Source organism: Cannabis sativa, chromosome 2 (genome assembly GCF_029168945.1).
Source record: "Cannabis sativa cultivar Pink pepper isolate KNU-18-1 chromosome 2, ASM2916894v1, whole genome shotgun sequence".
Lineage (NCBI taxonomy): Eukaryota > Viridiplantae > Streptophyta > Magnoliopsida > Rosales > Cannabaceae > Cannabis > Cannabis sativa.
In genome coordinates, this window is record NC_083602.1 from 117,102 (window position 1) to 140,312 (window position 23,211).

Genomic DNA, 23,211 nt, shown 5'->3' on the forward strand with positions numbered 1-23,211 from the left:
GATTGAGGCCTCATTTCAGTAATTATATTAGTTTACTGAAGTATCATTTATAGGTGGCTAAGTGTTTTAAGGATAAAATACATTGAAGGGTAGAATGGTAAATTTATCACTATTCAGTGTAGATCATCTATAGAGGATCTTTGACTATTAGGATTGTAACAATATATAATCATAACGTATCTATATCGTGGTACATATAGAGCGTTCTATATAATTGAGAGTGCTATTCAATTCCAAATCTATAGTGGCACAAGGCAGATTAATAAGTTAGAGAATTTACTTGGTGAATTCTAGATCTACTTATTGAAAGCTCGATTATATAGGCCCATGGTCTCCTCACTAGTTGAGATAATACTGCTTGCAGACTCAGTCAATTGATTTTAATTAATCAATTATAATTCTAAAATTAGACTGTCTTATTTATGAATTTTCACTAAGTAAGGGGCTTAATTGTGAAGAAAAGAGGTTTTGGGGTCAATTTGTTAATTAAGAGACTTTGTATGGTCTAATTAATAAATAATATAAATAGAAATTTTATTTTATAATTAATTATAATTATTAAATAAATAGTTTTGGCATTTATAGGATTGAATTGAAAAATATGGTATTATTGAAAAAAGAATAAGTGGTTGAAATAAAGTGGTAAAATTGTAACTAGAGAATGGTCCCTTAAGTGGCCGACCATTAAGTGATTTTTGCCCAATATTTTATTCTTTTTTAATCCATATAATTCAGCCCTAAGCCCTAGTTGAAACACTATAAAAGGAACATGATGCTCTCACTCATCCACTTGATGCCTTCAACCAAATCAAACCTAGTTTTCTATGTCAGACAACTAGCTGGTAGATGAGAGAATTCCTTCTATAGTGATTTCACCTCCTTCATTGTTCTTCACCATATTCGAACCCTTAGTGAAAGAGTATCATGCCCACACATAGCAAGTTAAGTACTCAATCATAGTAAGTAAGATGGTGGTAACCAAATCCGAAGGAGAGAAAGAGATTCAGGCTCAGATCTTGATAATACTCTGCGACAGAAAGGAACAATGTAAGGTTTTCTAATCCCTTATGTGTTTAATTTTATTGTTTTAGAGATATTCATATTTAGGATGTTAATTCAACATACTTGTTAGTATATCTAGATCCTGGTAAAATATTCCTTACAGAAACATACCCCACTAAGTCATTCCGATCAACTCGTTACTTTTCTCGATGAAATTTGGGTATCTCCACCCCTTTGGAAGCATTTTCCGATTATTCTGGTGCTTGTTTGGGGTAACAGGTTATACATCTGTGATCTACTCGTCAAGAAGATTATTTTGATGTATAATACCTCTATTTTTAGCGATATTTTCGGTAGACCAATTTTTACTGCCACAATCATCTTTTTACACCGCTTAGGTGAGGTTATTTCAAAATTCAAATATACTCATGCTATGTGTCGTTGGACTCAGTTTGAAGAGTACATTACAATGATGATAATTATTTATTCAATTGAAGAGTGTAGGACAAAGTGACTCTTGAGTTGACTAAGCTACTTGGAGCTTAAAAATTGGGGGCTTGGGAGCGTCTCCCTTGGAGAAATTTTGAAGATCTTAAGGAGGTAGGGACTCAACTTGATTGTTGGACTTGATTTTATATGTGTTGAATAACATTAGACATATTCCAATTTTTATGATTTATAAAATGGTTGAAAATTTGAAAACTTAAATCTGCATATTTTTCTAATTTGTTCTGGGACACTTAGTGCCAATTTTATTTTTGTACAATTATTTATGCAAGTTATGATTTTTAAATTTATTTAAATTACAGCCATCATGTTGTCGGATGTTCTCAAATAAAAAGGGAATATGTTCTTTTGTTATTCTTGTTTGCCTACTTTTGGTTTTACTAATTATTGATGAGAGCCACGTGATCATGATTTGTGCATACTATTGTTTCACGACCTAGTCTCTATGTGTAATCATAGGTAGATCAGGTGTGTACTCACCTGTAGGTGAAAGACTTAGAATCTGTATAGGAAGTGAATTGAATCTGAGTCCCAGTGTTATGGTGGTTATGAGGCACGACTACCTGATTTCTATGATTGGTATTGAGAGCTAGGAGTCTAGTAGACGGTGTGATATGCATGGGTATACTCTTGTGATTATTTGTGGTTTCTCTGTTTTTTTTTATACTTGATGATGATGAGATATATTTTGTTTTAAAGCTAACTATACATGAATTTTTATAAAACTACTAGTCATTTGATATTAGTTATTTTCTTATTGGGCTTATAAGCTTATATCTTCCATGTTAGGAACTCAATTTGGTACTTATGGATGAGAGAGAATTGTTGATGGAGAACGATGGGATTATCTTAGTCCTATCTTGATTATTAATTAACTCTTCATTTAAAGATTAAATATTTATCTTATTATTAATGGATGGTCTATACCATTTAAATAGCTATGAGCATGTAGTTAGGGATGAGAAATATGATGGATACTGTTGGGCTTTGTGCCCTAAATAAAACTCTATTTCAATGTAATCTTTATCATTTAATTATCAAAAAAGAGACAGAAGTATTTTTATCACTTATATTTAATGTGTCATTTGGTTCATGTTATCATTTATATGTTTATTTGATTTATAAACTCATCTGGACCCTTATCACATTGATATTTTTGTTTATTGTGTCGTCAGCACAGTGGAAAGTAAACAAGATTATATGATTAAATATATTCCTAAATTTATTAGTACACAGGGTTTAACTGTATGATAATCTACAACATAGTTTACTTGCACCTTGGATAAGTGCTATGTCCTTTCCAGGGTATTGGTTAAAGTAAAGCTTGGGTTGTATGCATGGGTTATGAATTGGAAGGGACCGATATTGAACTTGGATTAGATATGATAAATTTACCGTAATATCTATTCAATTCAATATCACCTAGTTGATCCTAGATCTAATGATCTTAATCCTGACATGGTTATTAGGTTCAATCTCAAGAGTGTTATTCATGTTCTTTGATTTGTTAGTTAAGCCTACTTTTGGGTCAGGGTGATACGTACATTTTGGGAACATGGTAGTGCAATTGAGTGGGAGCGCTAATCATAGATATGGAATCTATAGCTTCTATCTGGACATAGAAGTGAAATGATAACTTCCTTCGAACTTGGCTAAACAGAGATAAATGGTTGAGTACTCATTTCATTGATTATGTTAGTTCACTGAAATATCATTTATAGGTGGCTAAGTGTTTTAAGGATAAAATACATTGAATGGTGTAACGATAAATTAATCCCTATGCAATGTAAATCATCTATAGAGGATCTTTGATTATTGGGATTATAACAATGGATAATTAATAGTGTATCTATATCGTGGAACATATAGAGCGTTCTATATAACTAAGAGCGCAATTCCAAGTTCTATGGTGGATGCAATGAGGAATTAATAAGTTAGTTGATTTAATTGGTAAATACTAGATTTGCTTATTAGAAGCTCGGATATATAGGCACATGGTCACCATACTAGTTGAGACAATATTGCTTGTAAGACTCGGTTAATTGATTTTAATTAATCAATTATAATTCTAAAATTAGACTATGTCTAGTTTATGAATTTTCACTAAGCTAGAGCTTAATTGTGAAGAAAAGAGATTTTAGGGTTTATTTGTTAATTAAGAGACCTTATTAAGTCTAATTAATAAATATATTAAATGGTAATATTATTTAATAATTAATTTTAAGTATTAAATAGTTGGATTTGGCATTTAAGTGGTTAAATTGGAAAATTGATATTTTTGAGAAAATAAGATGAATAATTGGAAAAATGGCAAAATTGCAAAGTGGGGGCCCACTATCCATGGCCAGCCACTTGGGAAGCAATTTACCATTTTATTTTTTCATTATTTTAATGCCAAATAAATCTAACCTAACCCTAAGTGGTTTCCTATAAATAGGTAGTGATAGGCTCAAAGAAAAAGATGATGCAAACTCTTTCCTTCAGCAAATTTTGAGCCACCTTCTCTCTACCTAATTCGAAACCCTCTCTCTCTTTCTCTCTTCAAAACCAAAAACCTAGAGTGAATCGAGTAAGTGCCCACACACATCAAGTGGTACTCAATCATAGTGTGTAAGGCTGTGAAGAATCCAGTTTCAAGAGAAGGAGATTCGGACTCAGATCTTGGTGATACTCTGCTACAGACACTACAACATTTATCATCATTAGGGGCGGAGCCTTCCGCTGCTAATGATAGCAAAATCCGCCGGTAAAGGTTAATAGCGGCGGAGCCCGCCGCTATTAATCCGCCGGTAATACCCGGTCGTTAATAATATGTATTAGCAGCGGACTGACACACCCGCCGCTAATTATAATGTCAGATTCGTAAACTGACATTATTATTAGCGGCGGGCCAGTCCGCCTCTAATTTTTTTTTTGTTTTTTTTAATATAAATTATTAATCAATATATTTTAAATTAAAAATAGTATTGCTTAAAAAAAATATATTAAATAATAAACTTTAAGCCAAATAATTAACATAAACATAAATTAAAATTAATTTTAATATTGAATGATAATAGTTATTACACAAATTAGTTAATACAATATTCTCTAAGTAAATAATTACAATGTCTTAATATAACAAAAATACAAAAGTTAATCACTAGTCTCGTTTATAATCACTCCAAAAAAAAAAATATAAGGTTAATTGTGATTGTTGTGGCCGACAGAGAAGATCGAGGTCCCCAAACTAATCTCAAAACTCTAGGTGTATTGGCGTAGATAAAAATATTACTCCTGTTAACAAGTCAATAAACTCGCCATTATTATTAAATACTTAAATGAAATAAAACTATATAATAAATGATTATTTAAACCTAATAGAATAGTCATAAAATAATTTTAACAAGCCAAAGAAAATCTTATATTGTTAAAAACATACCTTTCACAAATATAAATTTGTGAATAATATTGATCCAATAAGCTGTAAAATATTCCAAAAAAAAAAAAATTCTCCCAAATTTGAAAAAACACAAGATTATAATTAAATAATAAATACATAAAGCATTGAGATTATTATTGTATATTACATCTATATAATCATATAAATGAATGCATACATATATACTATAAATTTAATATAGAAAAATACTAATTTTTTTCAGATTTTTCAGTCGTACATATATATATATACACACTTAACCAAACCATATATATTTTAAACGTTCACACTAAAAATAATCAAATATATAACTATTTTATTAACAAAAAATTATAAGTTGTAAGGAAAAAAAGAGATGAAAAAACTGACCTACTAAAAATATGCATCGGTTGTGCACTTTTGGTTTCGGCCAATAGTGGTTGAGATAGTAGAGACCTTAACAATATTAGAAAAAAAATTAGAAAAATATTTATAGAATTAAAAATATATTTTTATATATATAAATAATAAATGTTAAAATAGAAAACTTACTGTTAAAAAAACTTGCACTGGTGGTAGATCGTTAAGGGTGGTGGTGTTGCTCTGGGCAGAGGGGTTTAAGGTGGGCGGAGGGAGGCGGGGAAGGGCTGAGGAAGGTGGGTGTAGAGGAGAAATTTTTGAGAGAGAAGAGAAAGAAAAATGAAGGAAAGGAAAATGAAGGAAAATGAATCTGATAGCATTTTTTTATACGATATTATTAGCGGCGGACTATTCCGCTGGTAATAATAGGATTCCGCCGCTAATAATAAAATTGTCAGATTTCTTATTATTAGGGGCGGGTTTCCGCCGCTAATAACAAAAAAAGTCCGCTGCTAAAAAATTTTGAAAATATTTGAGTGAGAAATTTCCCGCACTTTTTTTATTTTAGTATTAGCGGCGGACCCCCGCCGCTAATAGTACATGGGTCCGCCGCTAATACATTTTTATACAAAAAAAAAAATAAATAACATTTAATAGCAGAAGTCCGCCGATATTAGTCCTATTAGTAGCGGCGGATTTGCTCCGCTGCTAATTCTTCCGCTGCTAATAACCAAAATTCTTGTAGTGAGAAAGGATTCAAAGGTTAGAGATCTGAGTGGAAGGAGACATTAAATTCTGCTACAACTACTGTAAGGTTTCTGAAACTTTTATGTGTGTATTTCATATCGTTTTAGAAGTTTATATTTAGGATGTTTAAAAACATACTTGTCAGTAAATCTAAGTCTTGGTAAAATAATTCCATCAAATACTTAGTATTATTTTAGTATTTTACAAATCATTTAATCTAATCATTTGATATTTTGCTTCCATTGCTGATGACTTAAGAAAGTTTCTAGGCTAGATTTTGATTGGTTTGGAAAATCGTAATACTTCCAGTCTATTACGTTTGGATGTAAATGTTATTCTAGTTGTAATATACACATATCTGATTTGAAAAAAAAAATATAAGCAACACAAAATCTATTAAAAACAATGACTAGCTCTTGACACTTTGAAAGTGGCACATGCTCTTATGGTGTCAAGCATCACAAGAGGTGTCTTATTGTTATAGGTGCGAATTTCAGGTCCCACACACATTTTTATTTAATAATATAGAAAATTATTAACCAATTTTAACGCGCCAGATCAATATGGTATTAAATTTTCCAAGTAGTTTATTTTTCCTACTTTATCCTTACTAGACAATATTGCTAGTACTTTATCCAAGGAGGCAATAAAAGAGCTTGATGAGAAACATACAATTATTTAGTAATGAAGGTATATAGAGGCATATATATATTTTACGTACCAAAATTAACTAGAAATAACAATCATCACATATCACTTATATTATTAAAACATGCATGAATACATACATACATACATACATGCATATTATACAACTATTCGCTCACGTAATTATTTAAATGCATGCATAAGAATACGACCATGCATGACTCTCGTACTAATTACTCGATCTCACAACCAAGATAATATATACATATATATGTGACAAAATACTGACCTAATCACACTCAAACATAATTAAATGCATGCATAAGAATACGACCATGCATGCATGACTCTCGTACTTATTCTCATCACAACCCACACGTACTGATAATTAAGTATAATTAAATGGGAAAGAAAAACTAACACTTGATTGTCTGTCCAAATCAGGTGAGTACAGACAATGGCAGGTTTTATTAAATCAAGTGTGTTTGGTTTTCAAATAAGTTGGGACCATTTGGCCGGCTGGAACGCCGCATAGATGATCTGGATCTGACCGATTATACCGGCAGAGAAGCCCGTAAATCCCAGAATGAAACTACCATCAGGGACGTTAAACGTGTGTTCTGTTTCATTATCGCCACCAGCAATAATGGATCTATTTTCATCGAGAAATATGCCTAGGCGATCAAGAATATGGTCGGCTCTGACATAAATTTTCTTGATAAAATCACCATCTTCGAACACCAGCTTTTTACTCAAACCTCCTTCGTCATTGCCATACTTCTCCGTGCGCCTTCCAGTGGTGGATTCGAAATCAACGGTGATACAGGAGATCGTAGAATCATGAATGCTTCGAATCTGAATCCCTGTAATCCTCGTTTTATTCTTGATGTACTCATCCACCGTTGTGAACAAGTTAAATGGGGCTGAATTGTCATCACCACGTCTGCCATACTCCTCTGAGTAAATTTTGTATGTGATGTGCGGCATACCGTTGGAAAGGGAAGGCGGCTCCGGTATGGTGAGAGGCGTGGTTGGATCTTTTTGAAAATCTAAAAAATTTGTTTTCAGTGACACCAAGTCCTTTTTTGCTTGGAGGAGGACATTGCATAGTTGAGAGTCTTCGTAGCCACCGTAAAAATCATAGATGGATTGTATTTCGTTGATTCGTTCCATCAGTTTGGATACCTTGTCCAATTTTGCTGCCAGGCCCACTAACATATCTCGATTTACTGCGATGCACAAAAAATCGCTCCCAACGACGTGTTCATATCCCATGGTTTCAAATGCAAGAACTTTGGGCGCATTGAGTTTTTGGCTGGGAAACGTGCGGGCAAACTCAACCATGTCTTCTCTTTTGGGCAAGGGTACATCGTCCAACCCTAACATCATCTGGTTGAATGAAACCTGTGACTCAACATTGTCAAGGGTTTTTTGCAGTTTACCTTCAAAATCGGCATCGAGGGAGCCAAACTTGAATACTCCATTGGCCTTGAGCTCCAACTCCAACTTCATACTTTCATTTTTGGTTTCTGAGTGAAATGAGTAGACTCCAATATATTCTCCCCCACGTGTGATCGACGAAACATATGAGTCGCCATAATACAGAAAGAAGTCTTTCAGATTATTGGTGATCGGAACAGAAATATGATCAGATGCCAATCTAGAGATGGTCTGAACTTCCTTCCCTTCCACTTTTCGAGCATGAACAACAATTAACAAGTCCTTGTCCTTGATATTCAGACTCTTTACGAAATTAAACTTCTCGTGACCTGAAACCAAACTAAGGATATCGATATTCGCAGACTGATTCAGGTCTATCAAATTCATCAGTGACTTCTCACCATCGCAAATGGTGTAAGTAACATGGCATTGGACTCCGTCAGTACTGCTTTCTCCCACAACTGCAGTCGAGTGACCGCTCCCGGTGGCGCTTGAATACCCTTGAAAAAGTTTCACTGGCCCCGTCGGCATAATTAATATTTATAATCGCACTTTTCTTTTCTTTTATTTTGTAAGATTATTGCTTTTTTTTCTTTTTTTGCTGAAAACATTTCTCTGCTTCATATATTTATAGCCCATCGAAAAACAAAAAAAGATACAATCAGCCGTTCATTAATTTGATGCAAACTAGCTACTCGAATCCAGCCAACTCTGGTAGGGTCCTTATTAATTGCTTCATTCATAAAATTGTGTCATTAATTTTGTCAACAATATGCATATAAACATGAATTGTATACAAATATTACATCATATTAATTGCTTAAGTAATAAATTAAAGCTACATTATTATACTCCATTGCATTTATAAATTTTTCTAAACAAATATCAACACCGTATAGGTGTGGAAGCAACTTTGAATCCTAAGTTAATTAGGGTGTTTATTGGACCACATCCAATGTTATATATTAGATATTATATTTTACTATTCGGATCCAATTAATTTCAGTCATCCAATCCACCCAACATCCATTGAATTGTTGAATTGGATCGGTTTCATTTATAATTGGATGTATTTCATATATATTTATTAGTTTATATTTGGGTTTATCAAATATTTCACACATAGTATTTTTGGATCGGATACATCTAATATTTTAGGTCCAGTATGTATTGAATTGGACTGGATCCATCCAATCCAAGAAAATAAGAGTAAAATTTTAATGTGAATTAATTGGCACAAAAAATCTATTTTTTCCCCATTTTTTTTTTTCCTTTTTATATAATTTTATCTAAATTAAAATAAAATAACTAATTAATTTTATTACAATAACAACTAACTTTAAAACACATTAAATTTATACAATTATAAAATAAGTATATATAATAAATAAAAAAGTATATAAATAAAGAAATGTATTTATACCGAGCTTGGAGAGAGAGGGAGATGGACGGGAGGTAGTGGTAGTCCGACGTATGAGACGGAGATGAGAGGGACACCAACGGGAGGTGGTGGTGGTCCGACGTATGAGACGGAGATGAGAGGGACACCAACGGGAGGTGGTGGTGGTCCGACGTATGCGACGGAGAGGAGAGGGAGACCGACGGAAGGAGGGCTAAGTGGAGATCAATGGACGAGAGAGACGAGAAGAAAGGGAGATCGAGAGAGAGAGAGAGAGAAAACGATGAGAGAGGAGGGCGATGGTGCAGAGGCGTGGGTGGGATTTCAGAGAGTTAAGATTTTTGTTTTAGGGTGTGGGAAATGGAGAAGAAATAGGTGGGCGTGCATGTGAGAAATAGAAAATAAGTAAGTGGGCACGTGGAAAATGTGGCGAGAAGTAGGTAACGATTTTTTATTTGGCCCTTATACCCGACAGTTTAAAACCGTCACCGCGACGTCGCCTATCCTATAGGCGACGGTTTTAAACTGTCAGGTATAAGGACCTAATAAATTTACGAATTCTAATTAAAACTGTCGCATATTCCTGTAATTACTGTTATAAACCGTCGGGATCCGGGAATACTAATTTTTTTTCCCGACAGTTTCAAACAATTACTTAATTTTTTTAGCGACGGTCCCTCAAAAAAAGTGTTTTTAGGACCGTCGCGAATTCTGACTTTTGTAGTAGTGGTGGTTGGGAACATGTTATACAATAGTGAAATTCAAGCTTTCCTAACGAATTGAATATTAGTTCTCTTATAGTGTTAATTCTGGAAGTGCTAACAGCTGGATCTAAATCTATAATAAGTTATAGATTAACTATTCACATTGAATTAATGGTACATAAGGAATCAATAGATAACTAGAAGGGTAAAACAGTATTTTGACCAACTCTAATTATAATAATTAAAGGACGAACTGCTTATATTGATGGACTACAAATAAAAATTCTGTAAATATAATTATATATTATCAAAGAATGCAATTTTATATTTATAGTGAGTAATAATAAAATTAATAGACTAAATTATCCAATAAAAGAGATCGATAATAATCAATTATTTATTGGACTTTCGAAATATAAGTCCACACCGAAAGAAAAGGTGGCCCCCCCAAAAATTTTAATATCCCTTTGAATATGTGTATATAAATAATTAAAAAGACAATTAATAAGAAGCAAACAAATATAATCTGGCTGGGTCTATATGGTCCCCGACAATGAATGAAATGGGTCACTTTTACTCACACCATTTTCATTTTCAAGTAGTTGGGAGTTATGATTAATTGATGGACAATGTGAATGAAGGAATATAAAGAGTTAGCTAGTCCAGCTTATTTTGTAATTAATAAACCATCATCGTGATACACACGCGAATGGAAAATATATGTGGCTCATCAGTTATTAATTTTCAACAATTAATTAATTCTGTGTAAACACATATTGAGTCCACCTTTAATATATCTAATTAATTAATAAGCCTTTGTACGTACGTGATACACGCCCATACAAAAAATATATGGTTGTAGTCTCCAACCAATTACATCCACACATGCTAATTAAGGATATATATTAGTTTATTATTATTAGGGAAATTTGCGGCAAAAGTCCCTAAAAAGTTCAGTTTGATACAGATAAGTCCCCAACCTCCAAAAATAGCGGCAATAGTCCTCAAGGTCATATTTTTTATTTGTCCGTTAGTCTCTAAGTTAACAGATCCGTTAAAAGTATCATACTATTATCCAATATCATATATTTAGTTTAATAAATATTACAAAAAAAATATATATTAATAATTTACTAGTATATATTTTTATTTATAGTGACAATTTTTTAATTATAATATATATATTTTGTGATTAAATGTGACTTACGATAACAATAAAAAATTACATGTAACTTATAAATATAATATTTAGACAGACTAATTTAGTTTTAGTCACAACAAGTATTGTGACTAAAAATATATTTACTCACAATAAATTATAATTTTTGTGATTAATACCTTTAAATACGGATATTTTAGTCACAATATAGGAATAATAATTTATAATTAGTCGCGATTTTTTTTTATTTTTAGTCACAAATTTTATTGTGACTAAAAGTAAGCTTTTTGTAGTAATAATGTACAATAAGATTAAAAAAAATAAAATCAAAGCAATCTACAAAAAAAAAAAAAAAAAATGTTAGAGGTTATACCTGAAAAGACATGTAAATACATTTTAATAAGTAAAGAGAATAATATTATTATATTTGATGATTTAATTATTTATTAATAATTTATGTATATATAAATATTAAAAAAATTGTTAGTCATATATGAGACTATGATTGATATTGTATGGAGAATTAAGATCACGAGTCATAAATAAAATAGTCAGCAACATATTAAAGTTATGAAATCTTTAATCAATGATTGTTAGTACGGTTCACTAATGCCCGTTATTCGGTGTAAGCAATCTCAATTCGGATCGTTGATGTAGTATGGCATCTCAGTGAAGGTATTGTATATAATAGATATTATAAACGGCAAAGACCGATATGTAATTAAGCTGTCTTTATCAAACTAACAATTTACTATAAAGACCTAATTCATATCATAAAGATGATCAATTAGCAGCCTAAATCCTTAGAAATCATGAACTTTTGTTCATGTTAATAGATTCTTTGATTTACTCTTTAAAATTTCTCAAAAAAGATGATTCCTACAATTTTTATTTTGAGAATTTAATAATGTGGATAAAATTAAAGAAGCTACTCCATTTGTCAGCTGGTTAGTAATATTTTTATTAATTGTTGAGTAATATATAATTTAGTTTTACACATATAATTTTCTATAACTATAATATTAATTTTACTTCTAGTCATAAAAAAATTTATTACAATATATGTATCATGAGTAAAATATCCTAACTAATCTAAAATATATATATCTAACTAAAATATTCGTCAAAAAATATGTGTTGTTTTTGGTTGTTGTATGGATAAAATAGTTATGTTTACCATTAAATTAATATAGATTATATGACTAATATTACATCAGTCATGTTACTAAATATTAGTTTTTTTAATTTATAATTTGATCAGCTTATGTATGCAGTGAAAAGGAGGGAATAATATCAGAGAAAGCATTCGAGTTTGGTGAAACGCTAACAAAAACTTTCACCAAACTTGATTTTAAAATAGAAATAGAATTGGTCACACATTAATTGTCTCAACTTTGAGAAACTAAAGCTTCCGAAGCAGCCATTAATGCCACAATGAGAGAGTTTGGAACTCAAAGGTAATATAATTTCTTATTATTTAAAATTATAAATATTAATTAATATTATATATATTGATATTAAAAGAGATGAAGAAAATTCGAAATTAAAACTTCCTTATTTTTTAGTGGTCCACCTAATAGTAGTTTTAAAAAATAATTATAAATATTTTAAAAAATTAAAAAATCAAAAATTTTCTTTTTTACTTTTTTTAATTTAAAAAATTAAAAATGTAATTTTTTTTTAACTTTTTTCTTCTTTTTCTTCTTCTTTCTTCTTCTTCTTCTTCTTTCTTCTTTCTTCTTCTTTTTCTGGAGAAACCCTCCCAGCCCTCTTTCTCTCTCTCGTCTCACCACTGGAGCCGAAGCACCGTCTCACCACCGGAGACCCAAAACCCCCGAAACCCAAAACCCCGAAAACCAAAGCCCCTAAGCCCTCTTTCGCTTACTTGAAAGTTGCTTGTTACAATTTTCCTTCTCAGGTCTCATAGAAGATGGTATATCACCATTTTGTTTACCAAGCATTTGACCCAATGAAACCTTTGGTTTTTCAAAACCTTTTCCACACAATCCCATTTCGAGCTCTTCGGGTAATAGTAGCTTCCTGCTTAGAATTTTTCCAATTGACAATGTTGGCTTCAAAACAAGTTTTGACCCATCAGTCACCATGTGTAGTCCATTCACATCGAGGAGACGTGAATCTCTTCAGTGGTGAGACAGGTGAGAGTTCTTAAATTTGGTTGAGTTATGAACCGAAGAGCGTCTTCTTTGACCATGTTCGGATCTCCATCTACGTAGAGCTTCTTCAACTGCTAGTTCCCCTGTGTTTGCTGCTTCCACTCTGCTCAGAGCTTCTTCTAGTGTCTTTTGACTGGTTCTGGCTTGGGGGTTTTGGGTTTTGGGGTTTTGGGTCTCCAGTGGTGAGACGGTACTTTGACTCCGGTGGTGAGAAGAGACAGAGAAAGAAGACAGTCCACCGTGTCACTTAACTGCGATTTTTAGACGGAGGGGTGCAGAGCAAAACGGAACTAGGGTTTAAATAGTTTAGCTGCTAAAATTTCAGTTTTTTGTGATTAACTGTTACAAATCGTAAAGTTCAGGTGGTTTAGCCGCTAATATCCCTTAATTGATTAATTATAATTGATTGTTAATTGTAGATTGACGACACATATTGTGAAGGGCTAAGAGAAAATAAAGTAAAAGGGAGTAGGAATTTGGAGCTAATGGAAGCATTCAATTTTGATCACAACTCTATTGATTGGGAAGATTATATTATCAATACTCACATTCCTGGCCTCATAAAATATGTTATTATTTAACTTGGATAAATTTATGCCAAGTTAATTTCTTATATATAGGTATACTATAATGTAAAATTGTGCATTTGCATCTATTTTTAGTATGTACAATTATTAAATTTGATGCAAAATTTAGTATTTTTAATAAAATGTAAAAAAAAAATAATAACTTTATCATTAATTTTATTATTGTATTATTATGTAAAGTAATAAATTATTTCCCTCTAAAAATCAATAAATATGCATGAATTTTGTTCAAGATATCAAAAGGTCACTAAGAGAAATAGATGACGTGAAGACACCCAAAGGACTCATGACCAAAGTCGCGAGGAGTCATGGCCAAAGTCGTGAAGACTTATATATGACCAAAATCCCCAGTTACCAAGACAAGTCATAATGCACCGACCCTCAGTGCTCCTCATTGGGCTGAGCCCTCAGTGCTCATCACAAAGGCCGACCCTTAGTGCTCCTTATTGGGCTGACCCTTAGTGCTTCTCATCAGGCCGACCCTTAGTGTGTTGGAAATTTATAGGTGCTTCAATAGAAAGACCAAAGTCAAAATACAACTCAAAATGAAAAGTATAAGAACAATAATATTGATAAAATAATGTTACAACTCTAGACAATATATACACATAAGTATAGAAAATAAGATGAAGAGAAGATTATAAAATACAATATAAATAATAGTATATATATAAATGTGAGAACAATCTCAACATCACTAACACCAAGTGTCAAGTAGGGGAATCACAAAACTTGAACAAGGTTTTTCACCTTTGTCCAAAAGCTTATTTCCCCCTACCACAAGCACTTAGGGAAGAAAGAAATGGAAATAGCTTTCTGAAATTATCAAGCTTATAGTTTCTAGCAAAGTGCTTTCTTTGATAGAAACTCACAAAAAATGTGTATTCACAAATGAACCAACGACCTCTATTTATAGTGTTTAAGATCACACACTTTGAAATTCAAACTTATAACCCTCATGGATGATATGTAACTCATGCACACACCTTAACTCCCATAGCATTAAGAATTTCAAATTAAAATGTGTAACACCTTTTTACACACTTATTATTGGTGATAATTGTGGAGGTTACAAAATGTAAGTAACTCCACCTCTTATGTTACAATTTATGTGAATATTAGATGTATGTAACTCTCAAACACATTATATACATTAATCTCATATCAATATATAATATGTTACATTTTAATATTTTAATCTATCTTATATTATAACAATATAATATAACATAGTGCTCACCATCAGATCGACCCTCAATGCTCCTCGGTGGACGGGCCAATTTTAGTTTTAAGGGTGCTCTCATGTGCCTCTAAATACATACTTAATGACTATTAACTATCCTATTATGATTATTGACAAAATAAACACATACTTAATGATTATGAAATATATATGGTATATTATGTCTATGATTATATTATAAGTCTACATTCTAACCTCGACTGAAAAAAAATGGCAAATAAGTATTAGAGAGATCAAGAGAAGTAAAGCAAAGCATAAAGTAGTATCTAGTCTAGAAATGAACTTAAATTAATGATTATTTTATAGATCTTTAAATTTGAATAAAAAAAATCATAGATTGCATGAAGATATTAAAGTGAAAGAGAAATAAAGAAACACACCTAGACAAGGATAATCGTAATTCCGGAACTCTTACGTTGTAGTTGTCTTAGCTTCATGATTTGTTGAGTTTTAATTCTAAATTCCCACCAAATCAAACATCTCATATTAATTGTTATTAAAACATGAATACATACATATTATAAGTTACTACAATCACACCACATATATTAATTATCAAAACATGAATATAATATATAATTAAAAAGATGTAGTAGTACTAGTAATACTATCAAAAAACCCTCCAGCTGCTGATGATGAGGCATTATTATTCTCTAAAATTTGATCATCAGCTACTAATTCCTCCTCTTCATTATTAATTTGTTGACCACCTCCATCACCAATGCCTCCTAACTTCTGAAGCTCATTTTTAACTTCTCTCATCGTAGGTCGATCATTTCCGCTGGCCCTTAAGCATTTTCGTGCAAGCTCAGCAACACTTAAGATATCCCTTTTTTGCGCAGTTTTCACAACTTCACTCTCAATAATCTCAAACACGCTATTCTCATTCTTTATTTTCATCATTTTGACGAAATATACGGCCAAAATTCTTTCTTCGTCCTCTAACTGCCCTTTTGTAGATATTGCTTTTCGTCCAGTTAAAAGTTCGGCTAGAACTACTCCAAAACTGTAAACATCACTCTTATCTGTAAATTGACGAGATTCAAAGTATTCTGGATCCAGATAAACAGATGTATCGTGCAAATGATTTTTTATATCCAAGGAAATCGTTCTTGTTGTACCAAAGGTTGCAAGTTTTGCCCTCAAATTTTCGTGAAGGAGTATGTTTGTAGAGTTTACATCCCAATGAAAATTTTTAAAAGAAGGAATTGCATGTAAGTAGGAAAGAGCTGTTGCAACATCAATTGCAATTTGTAATCGCATATTCCATGAAAAAGAAAACCCTGCCTTTCTCTCGTGAATGTACTCAGAAAGCGTTCCATTTGATATGAATTCATAAACAAGAAGTGGAACATCATTCTCCAAACAACATCCAAACAACTTGACAATATTTCTATGATTGATTCGTGAAAGAATCACAACCTCGTTGATGAATTCAGCGACTTTGGCTTCATCAATTAATATGAACTTTTTTACACCAACAATCCTTCCATCTTCCAACATTCCTTTGTACACAGAACCTTGATTTCCTTGGCCAAAAATTCGTACACTAAAACGATTAGTTGCCTTCTCCAACTCTTCTAACTCGAACAACTTATTATCAACATCACTTGAATTTTTTTCTTCATTTCCCTCCTCCAAATTATTCGGATCAACAATATTATCTTCACTTGAATTATTTTGTTGTTCTTCATCATAATCTTCCACCAAAGAAAGATTATTATTATCAGTTGAATTTATTTGGTCTTCCCACGAAAGACCACCATTCCGTTTGAAGAACCTACTCTTGCCTTTAATATCTTGTATTTTCCTTACATGTCTCATTAGTCTCCATGCACCAAAAACTTGAGCTATTGCTCCAAGACCACTCCCAATACCTGTTTTATATAAGTAAACATGGATTTATATAAATATATATGTCACTTTTTTCCAATGAAGACTTTTTCCAATGAAAATTATGCAGGTTGTGTTTATGTGTTTGTGTTTTATAAATTTTTCACGTCAAGAATTGTGTTCGTGTCAGCTATCTAAATTATATAAATCTAAGAGTTCCACACGATACGATGACACTAAAAACAACAATTTAGCTTATAAGCCGACAACACGACACGAAATTTTATAAATTCAACACATGATACGAAAATTATGCAAGTTGTTGTTATAAATTTTTACGTGTACACACAACATACTAACTGGAATTGCCATCCCTAAATAAACTAGATATGGGATAGTGTACCAAAACAAAACACAAGAAAAAAAAGATTTAATTAATAATTATTAGGTACCTATAAAGAAAAACTTGGCTTTAGTACGTCCGAGCTTGTTGCTGTCTTTACAGATAAAGCCCCCGACAGTATTCACGCAACGCCCTTTGGGAGGACTACATCTTTTTGGTGTCTCCTTGCATTCATCAATGTCTGTAAATTTTAATAATTTTAATTATAATTAATTCATTGATTAGCTAGCTAGAACATTATTAACATATATAATTAATTTAAATATTACCTACCTTTACAGCCATCCACAATATAAGGATTTCCTCTATATCCTTTATTGCAGTGACAAATAAATGGGAGATCAGAAGTGGAATCCTTACAGTAAAATGTATTACTTGACTTTGTTGGCATAATATCTTGTTTGAATATATCAAAAAGGGAATGGTTAAGACGCCAACTTATTCGAACAGGAACTATATTATTATTATCATTATAATATTTTCCTGTATAATTATTATCTACGAGGAATGCATATTTGCATGTCCCCGCTGCCATGGATAAATCGTTATTATTATCCATGGAGATGTTGATGGTGGTGGTAGCAGAATTAGAAGAGAAGAGAGTAGTACAACAATCAACTTCATTATTACTACAATTAATCATCTTAATATCAATATTGGATGATGATGATGATAATGAATTGGTGCATGTAGATCCATTGCTGCTGCTTGTGCATCCAAAAAAGGTATTATCACCTGTAATTAATAACCAAACGAATTAATAATATAATAAATTTTATAGATTTTTATACAATCTTACTATAAAAAAATCTTATGCGACTAAAAGTAAAAAAGTTATGACTAATTATAAATTACCGTTCCTATGTTGTGAGTAAAACATCCGTAGCTAAAAGTATTAATCATAAAATTACAATTTATTGTGACTAAATGTGTTTTTAGTCACAATACGTGTTGTGACTAAACTAAATTAGTGACAATTTGTAATTAAATACTATATTTTAGATACAAGTAATTTTTTGTTGTGACTAAAAATCACATTTAGCCGCAAAAAAATTATATTATGATTGAAAAGTTATCACTTAATGTAACTATTTTTTTATTGTCTCTCTAAAAATACTTTTTATGGAATATTTAAAAAATAAAATAAAATATTATGGAGGTATTTGTTAAGAGTTTAAATTAGTGGGTTTTAGTTGAGGGGTTGAAATATTAGAGGAAATTATATTACATATTTTTTTTAACTTGATGTTTTTAATTTTTACCCTCTTTTTTAAAATATATTATATTTACCTTTTTTTTTAATTATTTTACCAATTTTACTCCTATTTACGATAGTTTTCTTCTCTAATCAAATTCCATCTCATTTTTTTCACAAATCTACACATCCATCTACAAGGAACACAAGTTTATAATATTTAAAATTAAGTCTTAGTTACGTGAGTGTGTGAATATTATTACTACGTACAAAATTGAACTAAATATGTATATACCTGTGTTTGTTTCCAACTTGGCAAGAACACCACAACTCACTGCAACAAATTTATTCCCAGAACTATAGTAAAAGGGGGTTCCCGACAAATTCGGTGGATTTGCATTGGTTTCCTTGTTCGAACAATTATCGAAGAAACTAATGGGGCTTGTAACCCGAACCCATTGGCCTTGATCTCCATCATCGTCGAATAATGAGAAATTAAGTACTTGTAATCTACTAGTACTACTAATGTTGAGAAAAGGAGTAATCCCATTCTCACAAGAGATTTGAAAGCTTTTGTCAATATAACATTTTGATGACGATCCCATTCCGAAAGGATATGGAATCGTTACATCCCCACACTTTTCTTCACAACCATCTCTCGCAAACGATGACGATGATGGTGACGATAATGATGATACTATTGATGACAATCCATTAATTACTACAAACAAGTAGTAATAGTATTTGACCATACACACTACCATTTTTTCTGCATGTCCAACATATAAAAAACAAACAAATTCATTAATTATTATTTATATATATTAATTATAACAAACAAGTTATAAATACGTACCAGAATTCAGAGGATGGATCGTTTTAATCAGTTATAACTATTAAGGAAACTTAATTATGAAAACTATATCTTGTAAAAATAATTGGAAGATATATGTATGTATATATATAGTGTCCTGACCTTTCTATATATATATATATATTTAATTATATATTATAAGCAATTATAGGGTACGTACAGCATGTGAGGAGATCACTTTAATGTTTTCCTACCTAACATTATTTAAGTTAAAGTTATAGAAGATATTCTCACGTGACGTAAGTAGTCTTACGTCACATCAATAATATATTAATTAACGAGAAATTTAAGTCACAATTTAAGATGTTAAGTATTATAAAATGTAGAATATTGCTATTAATATATTTTAATATAAAAAAATATCTAATTAATTATATCGTTATATTATAATGTAATAAGGACAACGACTTTTTAAATATTGGTCGTCCATTACTTTAAATTAATAATATATAACATTGGAATCTCTTGCCCCTGGTTTTGCCCAATATACGTGGACTAACCGAACAGGAACACGTGGATCAGAACGTATTAAGGCTTGAATTATTTGCTAAGTATTTGTGATATAAGGTAGCATCTGGGACGTGCCTCCCGGAGAAGGCATGCTAAGCCTCATGCGCGTCAAGATGCCCAAGTAATACTAAGGCATCTCCGCGAGGTGTTAGGCTTCCCCTGAGCAGTCAATTCGCATTTAATGTCGCATGGGAGGAAGCGTGTTGGGACTACACGCAATAAAGTCTGACGGCACAACCCCCAATCTGCAGCTACGAAGTAATGATCATTTAAGTCTATTGACGGCTGCACTGTGAAGAGTCACATCAGTCAAAAGACAATAAGGACATTCCACATAAAAGCCCTACAGCACCTAGGGATTTGACCATGCATTACTCATGGTATATTCATTGGCAGGGCCGGCCCTGACTTTTAGTGGGCCATAGAAAAAAAAATTATTTTGGGCCCTTATTTAGAAAAAAATATGGTATTTTTCAAAATCAGTAAAAAAAAATGGTATAATTTTAAAATGTAAATATTTTTTTGGGCCCCTGGGATAGGTGGGCCCTAGGCACAGGCCTAGCCCGCCTATGCCCAGGGCCGGGCCTGTTCATTGGGAATGCCCAACTTTATAGATACTTATAGATACACATGTACAATAATTCTGGGGATCACCCCACCAAAAACACTATAATACCCCCTCAAAACTCATTAAAGGGGGTCGAGAATCTTGAGTTGCATAAGAGCAAGAAGAGTAAATACTCACCAAGAACATTCTCTGTATTTATAGGAGTAAACACTCACCAAATACATTCTCTGTATTAAAGACATCCATAAATGATATAGACTCGTGGACTAAGGCTCATTAACGCCCCAACCACGTAAAAAATCCTTCTCTAACTTTCTTACAGCTTTCTAATCTTATAATATTTTATTGGTTGCTGAAAATCTCAGTCAACAGAATCCATGTCCACAATATAGAAAAAATAAGTATCACTTTTTAAAAGGGAATAAGGGATGATGTTTCAATATATATCTTTATATATTAAAAGTGCATATCTAACGGCATTTCTTGGTTTAACAGAATATACCTTAAAAATAAAAAAAAATATTCTGTTAAATTTAACGATGTTAATAGGTTTGATCTCCCGTTAACAAATAAACCCAATAATTAAACCCAAAAAATTAAACAATCTTTTTTTAAATTAAAAAAAAAAAATTATCTTAGGCACATATCTCTCTAACAACCTGTATATCTCCAAATTATCAAATCCAATTCTCTCGCTTTGGTTTACGATCAACCAAACGCAGTTATGGCTTTGCACTCCGGTATAGGTACTTTTTAATTTTCTTGTTATTATTCTTAATTTTAAATTTAGCTTCGTATTTAACATGCATGGCTAAAAATATTCTCTTTCTTTCCTCCCAAATCTTTCTGGCCACACCCAAAATATCGGTTTCAACTTTCAGAATTTAAAACAGACAAAGGTTCACTCTCTCTTGCTCTTGCTCCTGGATTTCGAGAATTGTTCATCCACGATCTACATTCTTTCATTCGGTTTCTCTCTCTCAATCTCTTCTTTTAATATTTTTAATTTATTGATTTTTTTATTTTATTATTTGGATATTCTTGTTCTTGTTTTGGATTTTGCTTCTTGAATTTCGTTTTCGGTGTTTGATTATTGTTATAGCTTATTTGATTACGATGAAATGAAAGGAAATGAAATGTCTGTTGTTCTTGTTCTGTTTTGTGTGTGAGCTCGTTCTTTTTTTGTTTCTTCATCGTATGTATCATGATTTTGCATCTTCAATTTTGTTTATTCGATTATGATGAAATGAAATGTCTGCTCTTCGTTGTTGTGACATTTCGATTTAGTTATAATTGTCGAGCTCTTGTTCTAAATTTTGGTTACTAGCTTTGCTTATTTGATATTACGATGAAATGAAATGAAATGTCAATTTTCCATTGCTGTTGGTTATTTCATTGGATCATTTTAGTGTTTTGGTCTGTGAATAACATTTTTGATTAGTTAATGATCGATTTATTTCAGTCACTGTTTGATGAAGATTCTAGGTGAACATGTTCATACATTAGTTTTGTTTGTTTGATTATAATGAATTGAATTGTCTATTCTCCATTGTTAATTTCTTATTTCATTGTGGATAACATGTTCGTACTCTAGCTTAGCTTTCTTTATCTTGATTGAAATGTCATTTCTTTATGTAAATGCTCTTAATCAGAATGAGATTTGTTTATCTTGATTGCTGTGATACTTGTTCTCTGCCATTGATGTTTGTATTGGAATTACTTTCTTAATCTACTTTCTTCTTATTGTTGGGTGGATTTGATTAATTTCGATTTTGTAGTTTGGGTTTTCAAGTGGCTTTGTAACGATCCTATGGAGTTCCACATTAGCATATAGGATGAATTAGGTCGACAAATATATAGTTTCTGCGAAATTTTAAGCCACCATAGACTTAAAAAAAAAATTAATTTATTTGTGTATTTATGCGATTTTTTTTTTTGTTGAATTACTCTTTTTAAAAATAAATATGTTTATATAAATTTAAATTTAAACTCTATATAAAATAATACCTTTTTTTTCATGAAACATAAAGCTACAGATTAATTTCATTAACAATCGTCAATATAAAATTTAAACTCTACATTAAAAAATACTTTTTTTTCTAGAAACACAAAGCTACAGACTAATTTCATTAACAATCATCAATATAAATATTCAAATATGAATAAATCAGAACAATTCAAAATCAGAACAAATAAATATTCAAGTATTTCAATAAATTCATAAACAAATAAATCAGAACAATTCAAAATCTCGAATCACGAAAATTAAAAGTTTAGATTTATAATCTTTACAAATATAAAAAACTTAAATAGATCTATCTACCATTGTTGTTGCCGTTGCTTAGTTACCGAATTCTTAAACAAAAACCATTAGAACTTATATAAAACTAATAGTTACGTGGCTCGCCACGTAACTCTTATCTAGTATATATATATATATATATTTCTTTGCTGTTTA

At 31.5% G+C, this 23,211-nt stretch overlaps 1 protein-coding gene and 1 long non-coding RNA gene across 2 annotated transcripts; both read right to left on the reverse strand.

The window, feature by feature from the left end:
• Positions 1-4,520: 4,520 nt before the first annotated feature.
• Positions 4,521-6,002, reverse strand: LOC133034608 (uncharacterized). The gene is made up of 2 exons (XR_009686020.1): positions 5,462-6,002; positions 4,521-5,365 (listed from the first exon to the last, which is right to left on the reverse strand). It is a non-coding gene; the product is annotated as an uncharacterized LOC133034608 (long non-coding RNA).
• Positions 6,003-15,824: 9,822 nt separating this feature from the next.
• LOC115719063 (wall-associated receptor kinase-like 1) lies at positions 15,825-19,761 on the reverse strand. The gene is made up of 5 exons (XM_061109725.1): positions 19,658-19,761; positions 19,097-19,570; positions 17,880-18,341; positions 17,656-17,787; positions 15,825-17,247 (listed from the first exon to the last, which is right to left on the reverse strand). The coding sequence occupies exons 2-5, from the start codon at positions 19,563-19,565 to the stop codon at positions 15,950-15,952; spliced, it is 2,361 nt and encodes a 786-aa protein (XP_060965708.1). The 5' UTR covers positions 19,566-19,570; positions 19,658-19,761; the 3' UTR covers positions 15,825-15,949.
• Positions 19,762-23,211: the final 3,450 nt, after the last annotated feature.